Below are 12,936 nucleotides of genomic sequence, written 5' to 3' on the forward strand. Positions count from 1 at the left end.
GAAATAATTCGTAGCAAAATAGTGTTAGCTAAGGGTATTGTGGTTATTATTGCTTTGTGTGTTTTCTCTGAGGCAATATTGGGTGCGGCAATGCCTTCGAAGGAAGCGGCGCAGAAGAGTAGAAAGAAGGAGAATAACAGGGCGTACTATGAAGCTCATAGAGAGTCTATACTCTCAGAGAGAAAGGACAAGTACAGCAGTGAATGCCGATCACAGCGTCATGCTAATGAGTACTACAAAAATGTAACAGCGTCGCGTGAGAAATCAGCTGAAGCCACCAAAACATCATTTAACAAAGATTTGGCAAAGTCTCGCATTGAGTCAGCGGAAAGGCAAAGGGAATACTACCATCAAGACTTGGAAAAGTCTCGCACTGAAGTTGCAAAAAAGAAAAGGGAACACTACCATCAAGACTTGGAAAAGTCTCGTGTGGATTCTGCAGAGAGCACTAAAGAACATTACCGCAAGGATGTTGCCAAATCCTGTGCTGCTACTAGATCCTCAACCAGCAAGTACTACTTTTCTAATATTGAGAAACTGTGCAAAGAATCTAAACACAGGTAATGTTGTCTATAACATAGCTAGCAAACCATGGACATTGAAGAAATAGTAACTTTAGTGTCCTGTGTAATAGAAACTGCATGCACATAAAAGATAAGATTCATGCAATGTTTGTAAAAAGTACACAAACAAGTGGAACAAAAAATTAGGAATTTTAAATATGAGTAGGGATCAAAGTAATAAAAAGTACTGAAACAAGAGAGATTATCTACCACCTGAAGTCATGCTAGTATACACGTAATCCCTATTTCAGTGCCATTATATCTTAAATCTTGGCAACTGAAGTAGTGATTACGTGTGTACTAGCATGACTTCAGGTGGTAGATAATCTCTCTTGTTTCAGTACTTTTTATTACTTTGATCCCTACTCATATTGAAAATTCCTAATTTTTTGTTCCACTTGTATATCAAGGAAGTTCACAATAAAAACTATCTGCACGTACTGAAGTTGAGATTACTTCAAATTAAGTCATATTTCAAGGGATTAGTCAGAATTATACACTTACAGCTGTTCTTTGAAGTTATTTGTGTGTACTATCAATTTTAGGCCAGTTATGAGAAGTTAAATATTAAAGTGTTGTTAGTGACTGGGAGCTGTGCCCCCAGACCCCCGCTGCCATGTAAAGTGTTGTCAGTGGCTGGGAGCTGCGCCCCAAGACTCCCACTGCCATGAACACCTACCATGTCAAAGTTGAACCCCCTTCTCATAAATCCTGGTTATAGGCCTGGCTAGATGGCTTCCTAATATTCAATAGTGCTATACTTTTCTTTAAAAATGTATGGGGAACCCCAGAGACCTTATTGCACTGAGTATGTCAAAGTAGACAATTCCAACCCAATAAAACTATATTTGTGACCTGCTGAGCAAAAGTTGCATTTTTATCAAACTTTGATTTATAACTTCTTTGTTATCCAGAAGGAAAAACCTATGGACTGTCAAAGGTTCAGCCTTATCTGGTGAATAGTTGTGGAGTTATAGCGATAGACAGCAGGAAGTGCAAAACAATTGATTTGTACACAGACTATATGGAAAAAAATTACAGGTGCTTGTTTAATCAATCATAACTCAAGAAGTAAACAAGCTACGGAGATGGGACATGGCGCATTGTCTTCACAATGAAGAGGGGCATTCAGCAAGGTATGGTTTTTGTCCTACATACACCCATATATTTAAGCAAAAAGTCTGTTTAAACTTAGAAACAGCAACATAATATTTTACCGCATAACTCATGTTTGCTTCATGGCACCATGCTGAACGAAACAAATGCTCACCACAGGAGCTCATCAAATAGGGAGCGTGTAACTCCGTACACTACTAATAGTCCGGTAGTCAAATGCAAAAAAAGTCATGTATCGAGAAAAAAATGGTATAAAAGAAGTTTTTGTATCATCCTGTGTGAAATTTAATGGAGAATAAATAACATATCCAAAATCCATCTTGGGGAAAATGTTTTGCTGTTGTTTAAATGCTTGCATGTAATTTCTGTAACAAATGGTTGACAGATATGGTATAGAATAGTAATCACCAGCTACAGCTTATACTAGTTGAGTTGATATTTGAGGAAAAATGGATCACAAGCACAGTACTATGATTGTGCATATGCATTCGTTTGGAATTGGCAAGTCTAAGTGATAGCCGGTGAAAATAAGTTTGTACGCAGTGCTTAAAGGACCCTCCATGTAAAGTACACTTTACATTTAACAGGACAGTTTCTGAGGCTCCTGTGAACTTCTATGATTACAGTTTTACCTCTAAAAAGGAACAACAGTAAAATTTCAATCCTCTTGCTCCTTCCAACAACTTCATCTCTTATAGTTCTATCTTAAAGAAACATGCAAATCTCACGCATATGGCCAGCACATTCATGAGGTTGAACATGCCACTTTTAGATGCACCCAATACAATTAGCTAACAAAGCTACTATTTTTTATGAGCCTTGGCTTTTCTTTTATCCATGCACTAAGTGAGGGATGAGTATTCAGTAGTTTTAAGTTTGCTTCATTGTTGTCTGGGATTTTCATTGCTTTGATCAGCTATCCACTGTATTTGTAGGGCGTGTTCTTCCATTGGTGTATACACTAGGGCTCCATTGCAAAAGATTTAGTGAGAGCGGAGTCCCTTGTCTTAGTAATGTTTGGGTGTTCTCTCTTTACTGGTCCCTATGGATATTTTAATATTGGTATCATGATTATGGTAAATTATATCGATACATCTGTATAATCACGCACATTCCTACTGGAAAACTGAACAAAGTATATTGTGATAGTTGTACATGGCAGATTACATAGATGATTTTAATAAGTTTGTCAACAGTAGTGTGAGTACCTCTCCTACACTGGATGTCTCAAGGTACATAGCTACCCACCTATGTTGCCAAGTGCACATTTCTTTTAGATGTGTTACTGTAAATGCGTGATCAGCTTCACCTCCCAGGAACCATAGTAAGGTATTTGATCAGATTCCCTACAGTACCCACATGGCATCATTCGACATCACATCCTCACTTATGTACTTGGGCTACTGTAGGGGCATCGTTTGAATACAGTAGAACGCGATAATGATATACTTACTATGACCATAATCCATATGCTCAGAAACCATGGTTAGCTACATTCACCCTCTATTATTCTTGTAAGGGGAGAGGAGGGGAATAATATTGATAAGTACATTAATATACAGATATTCACTTCCTGTTACGAATAAGTGAATGATTGCATTAAACTTTAGCCTATGTGAGATGCATTCATAAAAGATGTAGTTAGGTATGTAACCATAAGCACCGATCCTACACGGTGATCAAAAATATTGATCATGCTTTTATATCATTTTCAAATAAAACTGCAGAGCAAGGGTGTGTAATATTTCCCAGGATCAGAGTATGTAGGTGAGACTCAGTACATCTTCAATATCAGATGACCAAAATGATTTTATGGCAAAAGATGGCATCATAGGACCTGTGATTTAAATCAGTCTTTGGAGAGGCAAACTGTGAGCAATATAAAGGATGAAGGCACATACTGTAACATCAACCCTTTAAAGAGAGCGCTGCAGTTTTGAAAGTGTTTTCTTAATCCTGATACTGATAATGACACAGCTGTTGTAAAGAAAGCTGCAGGTAATTAGCTTTTGCGATGTAGTTTAAAAGCTGATGGCATCAGGGCAGGCTGAGATACGTATACTCTGAAGAACCAAACACCAGTATTACATTTCAGCATGCATTGATCTCAGATATCTAAGTAAGGTTTGTGAAACCAAAATTTCTATGATTTAATTACATAGCTCTTTAAGTAAAACAGAATGCATTGAGCTAGCAGTAACTTCTTATCATTGAATGGGAGGCGGAGGCATATGCTGTCTAACTTACACATACATAACATGTTAGCTTGCAGGATTACCTATGTATGAAATGCTGCTGGTATAGTGAAGGAGAACTGTGCACAATGCTATCATTTTGAAAAACAGCTTTCCGATTGTCACTATACTAAGACGTCTTAGCTAATGCTTTCCCTGTAACTTTGCAGAATAAAATCACCCATAAATTACTGTCTTTAAGCATCTTATAGACAGGCACTAGGCCAGTTGTTTCCAAATGAAAAGGTACAAGAAAGCTTGTAACTGATAGGTGACTACCTATACCTAGTGTAAATGCCAGCAGCAGAGTGTGGCATCCTATTGAGTAAAACTATTAGCTGGCCACACCATGTCCACATCAGTTTGCTAGTTAAAAGATCAGAATTTTCTTTAGCTGCTCTTTCACAGGAGCCAGATGCTTCAGTAGTATCCTTAGCTACCTATCCAACTGCAGCAGCCACCTCATGGGCAGCACAGGAAGCAGAGGAGGAAATTATGTGCAGACTGAGTAGTACTGCAGACAGAGACATCGAAATAGGCAGGATAGCCATGTTGATAATCAAGATCAAATATAACTCCTGCATTCTATAGGTAGCTACTGTAAAATTAGGTTTACACTAACATGTGGGATTCTTGCAGATTAGGTCACAATTTGTCAACACAATTACTACAAATCATTTGTGAACAAGTCTCTGCTATTGAACTCAGTGTTTAGAGTAATAGCTTTTAAGAGAAGCAGGTGATTTCATTCCACTAGTTGTGGAATCTTTTGGGGTAAGGACACCTAGCTTTTGCACCATCAATTCTTAGACTCAATACTGATTGTAGTTCCATCCAAAGTGGCTAGGAGAAACTTACATCAACAACTTTCAGTATGTTCATGCTGAACAAACAATGCCAGGATTATTATTATGATATCGGGCTCTACAAGGTTTGGATGATGACTTTTCCTTTTCCCCATAATTGTACTCTCGTTGTTATATTCATATCATAGTTGCTATACATGTAGCTATAGTTTATAGTCACAATTTGTAGTTTCATGTGTAATCATGTAAAATAGCCGCAGTTTCCCCCTGATTTATAAACGAAATGCCATTGGGTGAAATATTTTGGAATATTTTGAGCTCTTCTTTCTCAATGAAGGAAGGTGCTAACGGCAAAAACCTTGATAGCATCGTGATCCCCAAAGCAATAGAAGTTTGTAAATCTTTGTTTCATGTCTGTACCCTCAAGGAAACAAAAAGTATGAGCATTAATCTGCCTTGTGTTGGACAAACGGATCACTATAGTTTTGTTGTCACATTGTCAATTTCACCTGGCGATGGTTGTAGGAAGGATCTGGAAGACAAAACTTACCCAGCAATGGAATCGCCTGTTCATGGAGAATCTGATGATGCAAGTTGCATCTTGGTAGAGGACTGCAATCGTAAGTTATGACCATTTAATTAAGTGCCTGTAGTTTATATTCTGTAGTGTCACTGTACAAATTGATTTCAGTTCTGTTGTTACCACTTTGTAGCACTGTAACTTCAAAAGTGCTTGGCTTCTAGAGCTGAAACTTCAGTGTACTATTCCTTGGCTATCTAAAGAAAATGAAAATACAAAAAAATGAACTGGTACTAACATGTGGGGTTCTTGCAGATCCAGTCACAATTGTTAGCAGCTGCTTGTTCTTTGCACATGCTGATTGAAAACACCTGGAAATTTTAGACTGATATAAAACAAATTCCCCAAGGGGGGTTTTTTGGGACTTTGGATATGCTGTTCTATGAGAAAAGAGCTTTAAAATGATACCAAACTTTCTTTTATACCATTTTTTCCAGGTTACAAGTTTCATCTACCAGACTATAATACTATGGGCAAAATTCAAACATGGCATCCAGTGTTACTATGTATATAATTGGTTACATCATGCTTAAGCGCAACAGGGATATACTGAATGGGTTGCTACTCCATCATCTTATGTAAAGCTGCTTCAATAGGAAGATCATCGAGTCAAAGGTAGGGCTTGGAATGGTGTGATTTCATGTAATTAGTGACTGTAGAAACACTGTCCTGCTAAGCGTGTGCTACTATTCCTCCGCCATGCCCTTGAACTTCGTTTCCATAGCTTCGCTTCGTCGCAGCAGAAACGTGACATACTCAAGCATGTGCCTCTGCTAATGAGGAATATTAAAAGTTACTTATTATAGTACATGGCAGCCATGTTTGAATTTCGCTGTTTACGGACTTACATGCTCCTTTGTCCATAGGATTCAATGCACTCCTGCTCACCATTGACAGGTGAATCCGTTGTTCACTTAAGTTATCTCGATTCAAGCTTTGTTTCACTGTTTATTAAAACGCACGTAAAAATATTTTTGTAGTACGCATTTTTTACCCAATGTATATATTTTACTGCATTTTTTTCTCAAAAACAGAATTATGCAAACTTGTCAGGTTTTTGCTCAGCGGGTCACATTTTTCTGAGAATGGAAATCAATAACTACTTCATCTACTGTATTAAGTCTAAATTTAAAAACTGGGCTGGAATGCCTACCACTGTTAATTTTATTACCATTTCTTTCATTGTCTTTTTTTTTAGTCTTGTGTGGCCAGTCTGCTTTTCCCCCTTTTACATGATGCCAGGTTGCTTTCTGCTGACCATCACTCAACATATCAAAACATAATTATGTATGGGATTTGTCAAATCAAACATTTACAGGTGGTCAACATTACAAGTTTTCACAACACTGGGTTAAACCCTTAAAAATTAAGAATTATGCATTAATATCTGTTTAATATCTGTTTAATATCTTTTATGAAACCTCAACTTGGTAAAATAGGCTGATCATAAAATCTCGTCATTCCTTGTCATTCGTTTTCTAATGCAAAATGCACGTATTATTACACTACATACAAAAATAATAATTTACAACCTTTAACTCACAAAATCTCTACAGCACACCATCCAATAAAAGAAAGCCCTGGAATTTCTCTATTCAATGCTGACCTTACAAATGGGTATACTGCTGATGATGACATAATACACGCTCCATACATTATAACCTATTGGAAAATCAATTACCTGGGCAGGAAAATCCCAATTTACAAGTTGTTATCTTTAACTAAATTCACTAATATGGTATCTTTCTACGCAGCGAAGGATGCTTAATAAGACTTTGACCGTACAAATAGTTAAACAGGTTAGTTTACAGAGATATGCTGAAAAACACGTGTCTTTACGGGAATTCCAAACACGTAAATTCCGTGGTACAATTAAGGCTCTTTATAAACTTCTCCTTTGTTACTACACAAAGAACTTACACATGAATCAAATCGCATTTCATCAAGGAATGTGATAAACCATACTTCATATCTGTCAACCAGAGTACGCAGAAGTTATGGCGCCTTGTTTAAAAGATGGTGTTATTTTATAAGAAACGGGCATAACCTATTCGGAAATCCAGAATATCTTATTGATATGCAAAAGGTGGTCTGGCCAAGCAAATCACCATCTCTCCTTGGGCATAGGTGGGGCTACACATGAAACTGACAATCATCATTAAGTACTCAAATACTTTTGCTGTAACTTTCTATACTATAGTGTATGTTAAATCCCCGTGTTAGCTATAACTGGTGGGATTTGACTGTGTGTCAAATCCCCGCTATGGCCCCATGTATGGTGATAGTGGGGCAATACATTGATAGGTGCATTATGATTGTCGCGGAGGATGAACTGTAGAACACACACACACTTATTATGTACATAACACTATTATGTTGTGTGCACATGTCTGTACGCGTGATAAGAACTAGGTTTGATTGTGGTATTGACACGAGGGGCTTGCTTCGCGAGTAGTCTTGAATCCTCCCCTATTCCACAAATCGTCAGTGGAACCTCGGCATATTGTATTTCTACCAAAGACATTTTGGTGTTGTGACAGGATACGCCGACTATATTGTCATAACCCCATGACAATGATCCCCTAATGCTCGCCCTATTCAAACTTACTTTTATTGTTCTTATTAATTTAAGCTACGTGTCTTCAGTGAAAATGGAGCCATTCGGTGTAGTTTCTTTAACAACCACGAAGCACTGCATGTAGTCTCGCGTATATAGCCAGACCACTATACTTTTCTTTTGTGTGGGGGTGGGAAAAGTAGGGTCTAGTACACCTGCATTAAGAATTCGGTGTAATGTTTCACTGTGATTGTTGAATCATATCAAAACATATGTATGGGATTTGTCAAATCAAGCATTTTCAGGTGGTCAACATTAAGTTTTCAAAACACTGGGCTAAATAAACCCTTAAAAATTAAGAATTATGCATTAATATCTGTTTAATATTTTTTTTGAAGCCTCAACTTGGTAAAACAGGCTGATCATAAAATCTCATCATTCCTTGTCATTTGTTGTCCAATGCAAAATACATGTATTTTACACTACATACAAAAACACTAATTTACAACCTTTAACTCACAAAATCTCTACAGGACACCATACAATAAAAGAAAGCCCTTGAATTTCACTATCCAATTCCTACCGTACAAATGGGAAAATGTCGCCATAGCGACAGTTATTTACTACTGATGACGACATAATACGCGCTCCATACATTAACCTATTGGAAAATTTTATCATCTCGGCGGGAAAATCCCAATTTACAAGTTGTTATCCTCCACCAAATTCGCTAAATTTGGTATCATTCTACGCAGCGAAGGATGCTTAATAAGACTCCAACCGTACAAATTGTTAAACAGGTTAGTTTACAAAGATATGTTAAAAAACACGTGTTTTTACGGGCATTCTGAACATGTAAATTTTGTGGTACAAGGCTCTTTTTTAGCTTCTCCTTCGTTACTACACAGAGAACGTACACATGAATCGAATCGCCTTTCATCAAGGAGTCCGATAAACAAAACTTCGTGTCTGTCAACCAGAGTACGCGATAGTCTCGCGCAGCCAGACAACTATTTCTCCCCACGGCGCTTATCGATTAGATATTATAAGCGCCGTGAGGAGAAATAGTGGTCTGGCTGCGCGAGACTAAATACGCGAAAGTTATGGCGCTTTGTTTAAAAGACGGTGTTATTTTATATGAAACGGGCGTAACCAATTCGGAAATCCGGAATATTTTACACAAGTTTTGATATGTGTGGCGAAGATTTCTAAGGCGACCTGTTAAAAAGCCTCACTAGATGTTTGCTTTTCCCACCCCCAAACAAAAGAAAAGTAGTGGTCCGACTACGCGAGACTAGCTGCACTGTAGCTACTATTCGTACAGTTTATGATGATAGTATGTATGATACGGACTCATAAGACAACATGGTAGAAGTAAATGTACACAAAGAAAGGATTACCTTGCGATTTGCAGAAGTCAGTCAATCCAAACAGTACAAGACATGCAAATACAATGCTGGCCATATTACTATTAGTAGACATGTCAACAGTGCCGACCCGTCACCGACACAAAGCTTCCTCACCGAGCCCACGTGCACTGTGCATGCCGGGTCTTTATAAAGTGCACTCTCAGTGGAGGAGACCACAGGGAGATACGTACGCAGAGAGTCCGAGAGAGAGAGTCATGCCGATACTGACGATGAGCTTAATTTCTTTGTTACCCTGGATCACGTTCCGGTTGTATTTGATTTTAACGCTAAACAGCAACAGCAGCAAAGCACAGGGTATGTTTACTTTCAATCCTTATTGTGAAGTGTTCACAGGGCCAAAAGCATCCTGACCGCTTGGCAGACTCCTGTCAGTACGCGTTTGCATTAGTTGCACAGTGACTGCTCCACGATCAAGGTTGCCCATGCATGTCATGCAGCTCCCCTTGGTCCCGCCAGTCGCTCAGACATTAACTAATAAGGCAAAAGGACAATGAAGCCATATTACTGTGTTTATACAGTTAATCAGTATGGTTAGTCTAGATGTCTCACCTAGACATAACTACTGCTAATAAATTTCAAAACATATGATATGATAACTTTAGACATACGTAGATTCACAACATATCCATATCATAATTCTGGTTTCCTTGCACATGCATTATCTCTGTTTATTTACTTGTTGCCATAGCAAACCAAGATTATGCTGCAATTTGAAGTATCTTTACATTTTTTTGTAACTGGTTTTATATATAGTAGCTACTCCTGAACTTTGCAATTATTTTGTAAATTGTCAATTATCAGCACCATTTCATCACGCAGTTGTAATTCCTTAATTTAATGACGTATAAACTTCTGGCTTGGACCATTTAACAGAGCAGTCTTTCATCTCTTAGCACACCAAATCGATTTTAATCTCAAATGAATAAACATGAGAAATCAGAATGCCTATCATGCGTCGATTATCAACATAGTGTACCTAGTATCAGCAACTGTACTTCTGTGATTGATCAATTATCAGCATGCACAATGTGCAATTTTATGTGTAAATCCATAATGCCTCGTTAAGTCTTTGCGAATTTTTATGGGAGGTGCAGTCCTTGGATAACTCCATTTCACAGAACTTTTACGAAGATGAGGCCAGCCATTCAAGAGATATTCGGGTTAGACACAAAAACATACTGGTTACTTGATTGTTTTCCATGGTTCAGGTTAACCAACATAGCTTGTATCAAGACACACAGTAATGTGTTGTGCGGCCCAAGAAGCCAGCATGCCACACTGTGAGTATATTAACAGGAAGAAAATGCAATTTTCACACCTATTTAGCTCTGTGATCCTTTATCCGAATGGAACTAAATTTGCTGCAGAAGTGCCAGCCAGGCAGGGCAGTCTACATACCAAATTTGAAGAAAATCAATCCAGACAGTTCGGAGATACGAGCTACCAAACTTTTGTTTTAATTTCTTCATTTTTCCCTTCATTTTGCACACTTTGCAAAATCCACCATAAAATACAAATGTGTGCTCTAATCAGGCTGAAATTTGGCACACTTAAAGGGCTCATTAACGCAGATCTCAGTACCAACTTTGGTAGGAATCGGATGAACATTCACGGAGTTATGACTGGCTGTTCACATAAAATCTTTAATTACTCATGCTGAACTTGTTGAATGTGTTAAATTTATGACTCATCTTGTTGAATAAGTTAAATCTATGTATTTAAGTAATGATGTGTGTTAGTAATTAGTGTGTGTGCGTGTCTAGCTTTGTTTTCTGTATCTGTTTGTGCTGCATGTGCCCATTGTTTTAGCTCTGGTAAGGAAGAACGGCCCATGCTAATTACCAAGAAGATAATAATAAATCAATCAATCAAATTAATCAATAAATAAGGTCGAAGGTCTGTCATGCCCACAGGGTAAACCCTTTGAAGGAATGAGCTGAAAATTGCTATGTAGATGGAGTAACCATCGTAGGAGTGCCTTTTTGTGGTTTGAAGAGAATGGAGATAAGACCATGGATATATATATGACACAAAACCCTACCTGTGTCACAGTAGTCCATTTCCACGCAAGCTAAGTCTTCATGGTATGGTAATGAATACTAATTTATTACACGTTGTACAACATCTGGTGTCCTTTGGGAGGCCTTAAAACGTATTGAAACCTACGGGACTAACACTTGACGGGATCCCAAACCATACCGTTTATTCTTGTTATAAGAACATACTTTTATAGCAGCCACTATACTACAACAATGACATGGAAATTGGAAAGATACACTGAGTCGTGATCGAGAAATCAGCGATGTTGTGTTAAATGGTAGTGATACGTATCTTAAGTTTTAAAGGCTGCATCTTTCCTAAAGCGAGATATCTTTACTCTTATAAGTATAGAGGATCGTTAGGCAACAAAACATGGCCACTAAACCTACTGCAACGGGTGAAATAATCGCCTAGCAGTGATAGAATCACAATGATGAAAGATCGCCTATTTCTGTGATAAAATTTTACATAGCGTTGTTCCCAGCCTTATAGAAACATAGTAACAAAGTTTATCTCACTAAGTAGACTTTCTAGATGCTGAAACAAAGTCACTAGAGTCTTCTGCCATGCTAAAGTTGCTTCTTTCCACTTTACAACACAGCAAATCTTCACAAACTATATACCATCGTGATGCTAACAACCTGAAGATTACACTTTCCTTCTCATAATAAGAAAAAACGGTAACATTTTACGCTCCCGTGAAGATTTCTTACCTCACTCCCATAGGCTTCAATACATTCAATCCCATAGGCTTCAATACATTTTAAAGACACCGGATGTTGCACAATTGCAATTATTAACCACCACATTCCTTAGGCTTTGTATGAAAATGGGCAATTACGCGATCTATTTTTATGAATAAATAAAACTATTAGTTTTCACGCCTACCAGGCAAACCGCTTAGCTGAAAATCGGTATGTAGCTGGAATAATCATCATAGAAATTCCTTACAGTAGTACAGAAGAATCAGATTACAAACTACTTAAAAATAAACTACGTGTAGATTGACATACTCTAATGGAACAGTCACCCTAATAGAGCATTTAACTGCCAAGATACTCTAATAGAATGGTCACCATGCAGCTACAGATAAATTGCTCTAGTGCTTCAGACCATTACAGGTCACACTGTAGGGAGATCAGCTTGAAACCAATTCACCATGTAGAGAGTTCAGCCACCAAAAAAATCACCTTGTACAGAGTTCAGCTATACAAGCAATTAAGTCACTCTGTGGAGAGCTCAGCTAGAAACAAGTCACCCTGTAGAGAGATCAGCTAAAAACAAATCACCCTGTAGAGAGTTCAGCTAGGAAAACTCATCCTGTGGAGAGATCAGCTACAAACAAGTCACTCCGTAAAGAGTTCAGCTATAAACAAATCACCCTAGTGATATCAGATAAAAACAATTCACCCTGCAGAAAGATCAGCTACAAACAAGTCACCCTGTAGAGAGTTCAGCTACAATCAAACCACCCTAGAAAGTTCTGCCACAAACAAATCACCCTGCAAGATTCAAACAATCACCCTGTAGATAGAAACAAGTCACCCTGTAGAGAGAGTGCAGCCCCAAAAAGGCTATGATGAAAAAAGATGTGAAATCCAAGGTGGCGA

General features: G+C 38.0%; 2 protein-coding genes across 4 annotated transcripts in view; one reads left to right on the forward strand and one right to left on the reverse strand.

The window, feature by feature from the left end:
- Positions 1-9,403, reverse strand: part of LOC136260734 (uncharacterized) — a 122,473-nt gene extending 113,070 nt beyond the window's left edge. The window contains exon 1 of the mRNA XM_066054583.1: positions 9,257-9,403. Coding sequence (XP_065910655.1) covers positions 9,257-9,338 — 82 coding nt within the window. The 5' untranslated portion in view covers positions 9,339-9,403. The remainder of the gene's footprint in view (positions 1-9,256) is intronic.
- The window catches only part of LOC136260766 (uncharacterized), a 215,166-nt gene that overhangs the window by 35,191 nt on the left and 167,039 nt on the right, over positions 1-12,936 (forward strand). The window contains exon 1 of one of the 3 annotated variants that reach the window (XM_066054634.1): positions 9,383-9,580. The exons of the other annotated variants lie outside the window; for them this stretch is intronic. The gene's annotated coding sequence lies outside the window, so the exon portion shown is untranslated. Of the gene's footprint in view, positions 1-9,382; positions 9,581-12,936 lie in introns of those variants that run through there. 3 annotated transcript variants of the gene reach the window in all.

The sequence above is a fragment of the Dysidea avara genome, chromosome 1 (genome assembly GCF_963678975.1).
Source record: "Dysidea avara chromosome 1, odDysAvar1.4, whole genome shotgun sequence".
NCBI lineage: Eukaryota > Metazoa > Porifera > Demospongiae > Dictyoceratida > Dysideidae > Dysidea > Dysidea avara.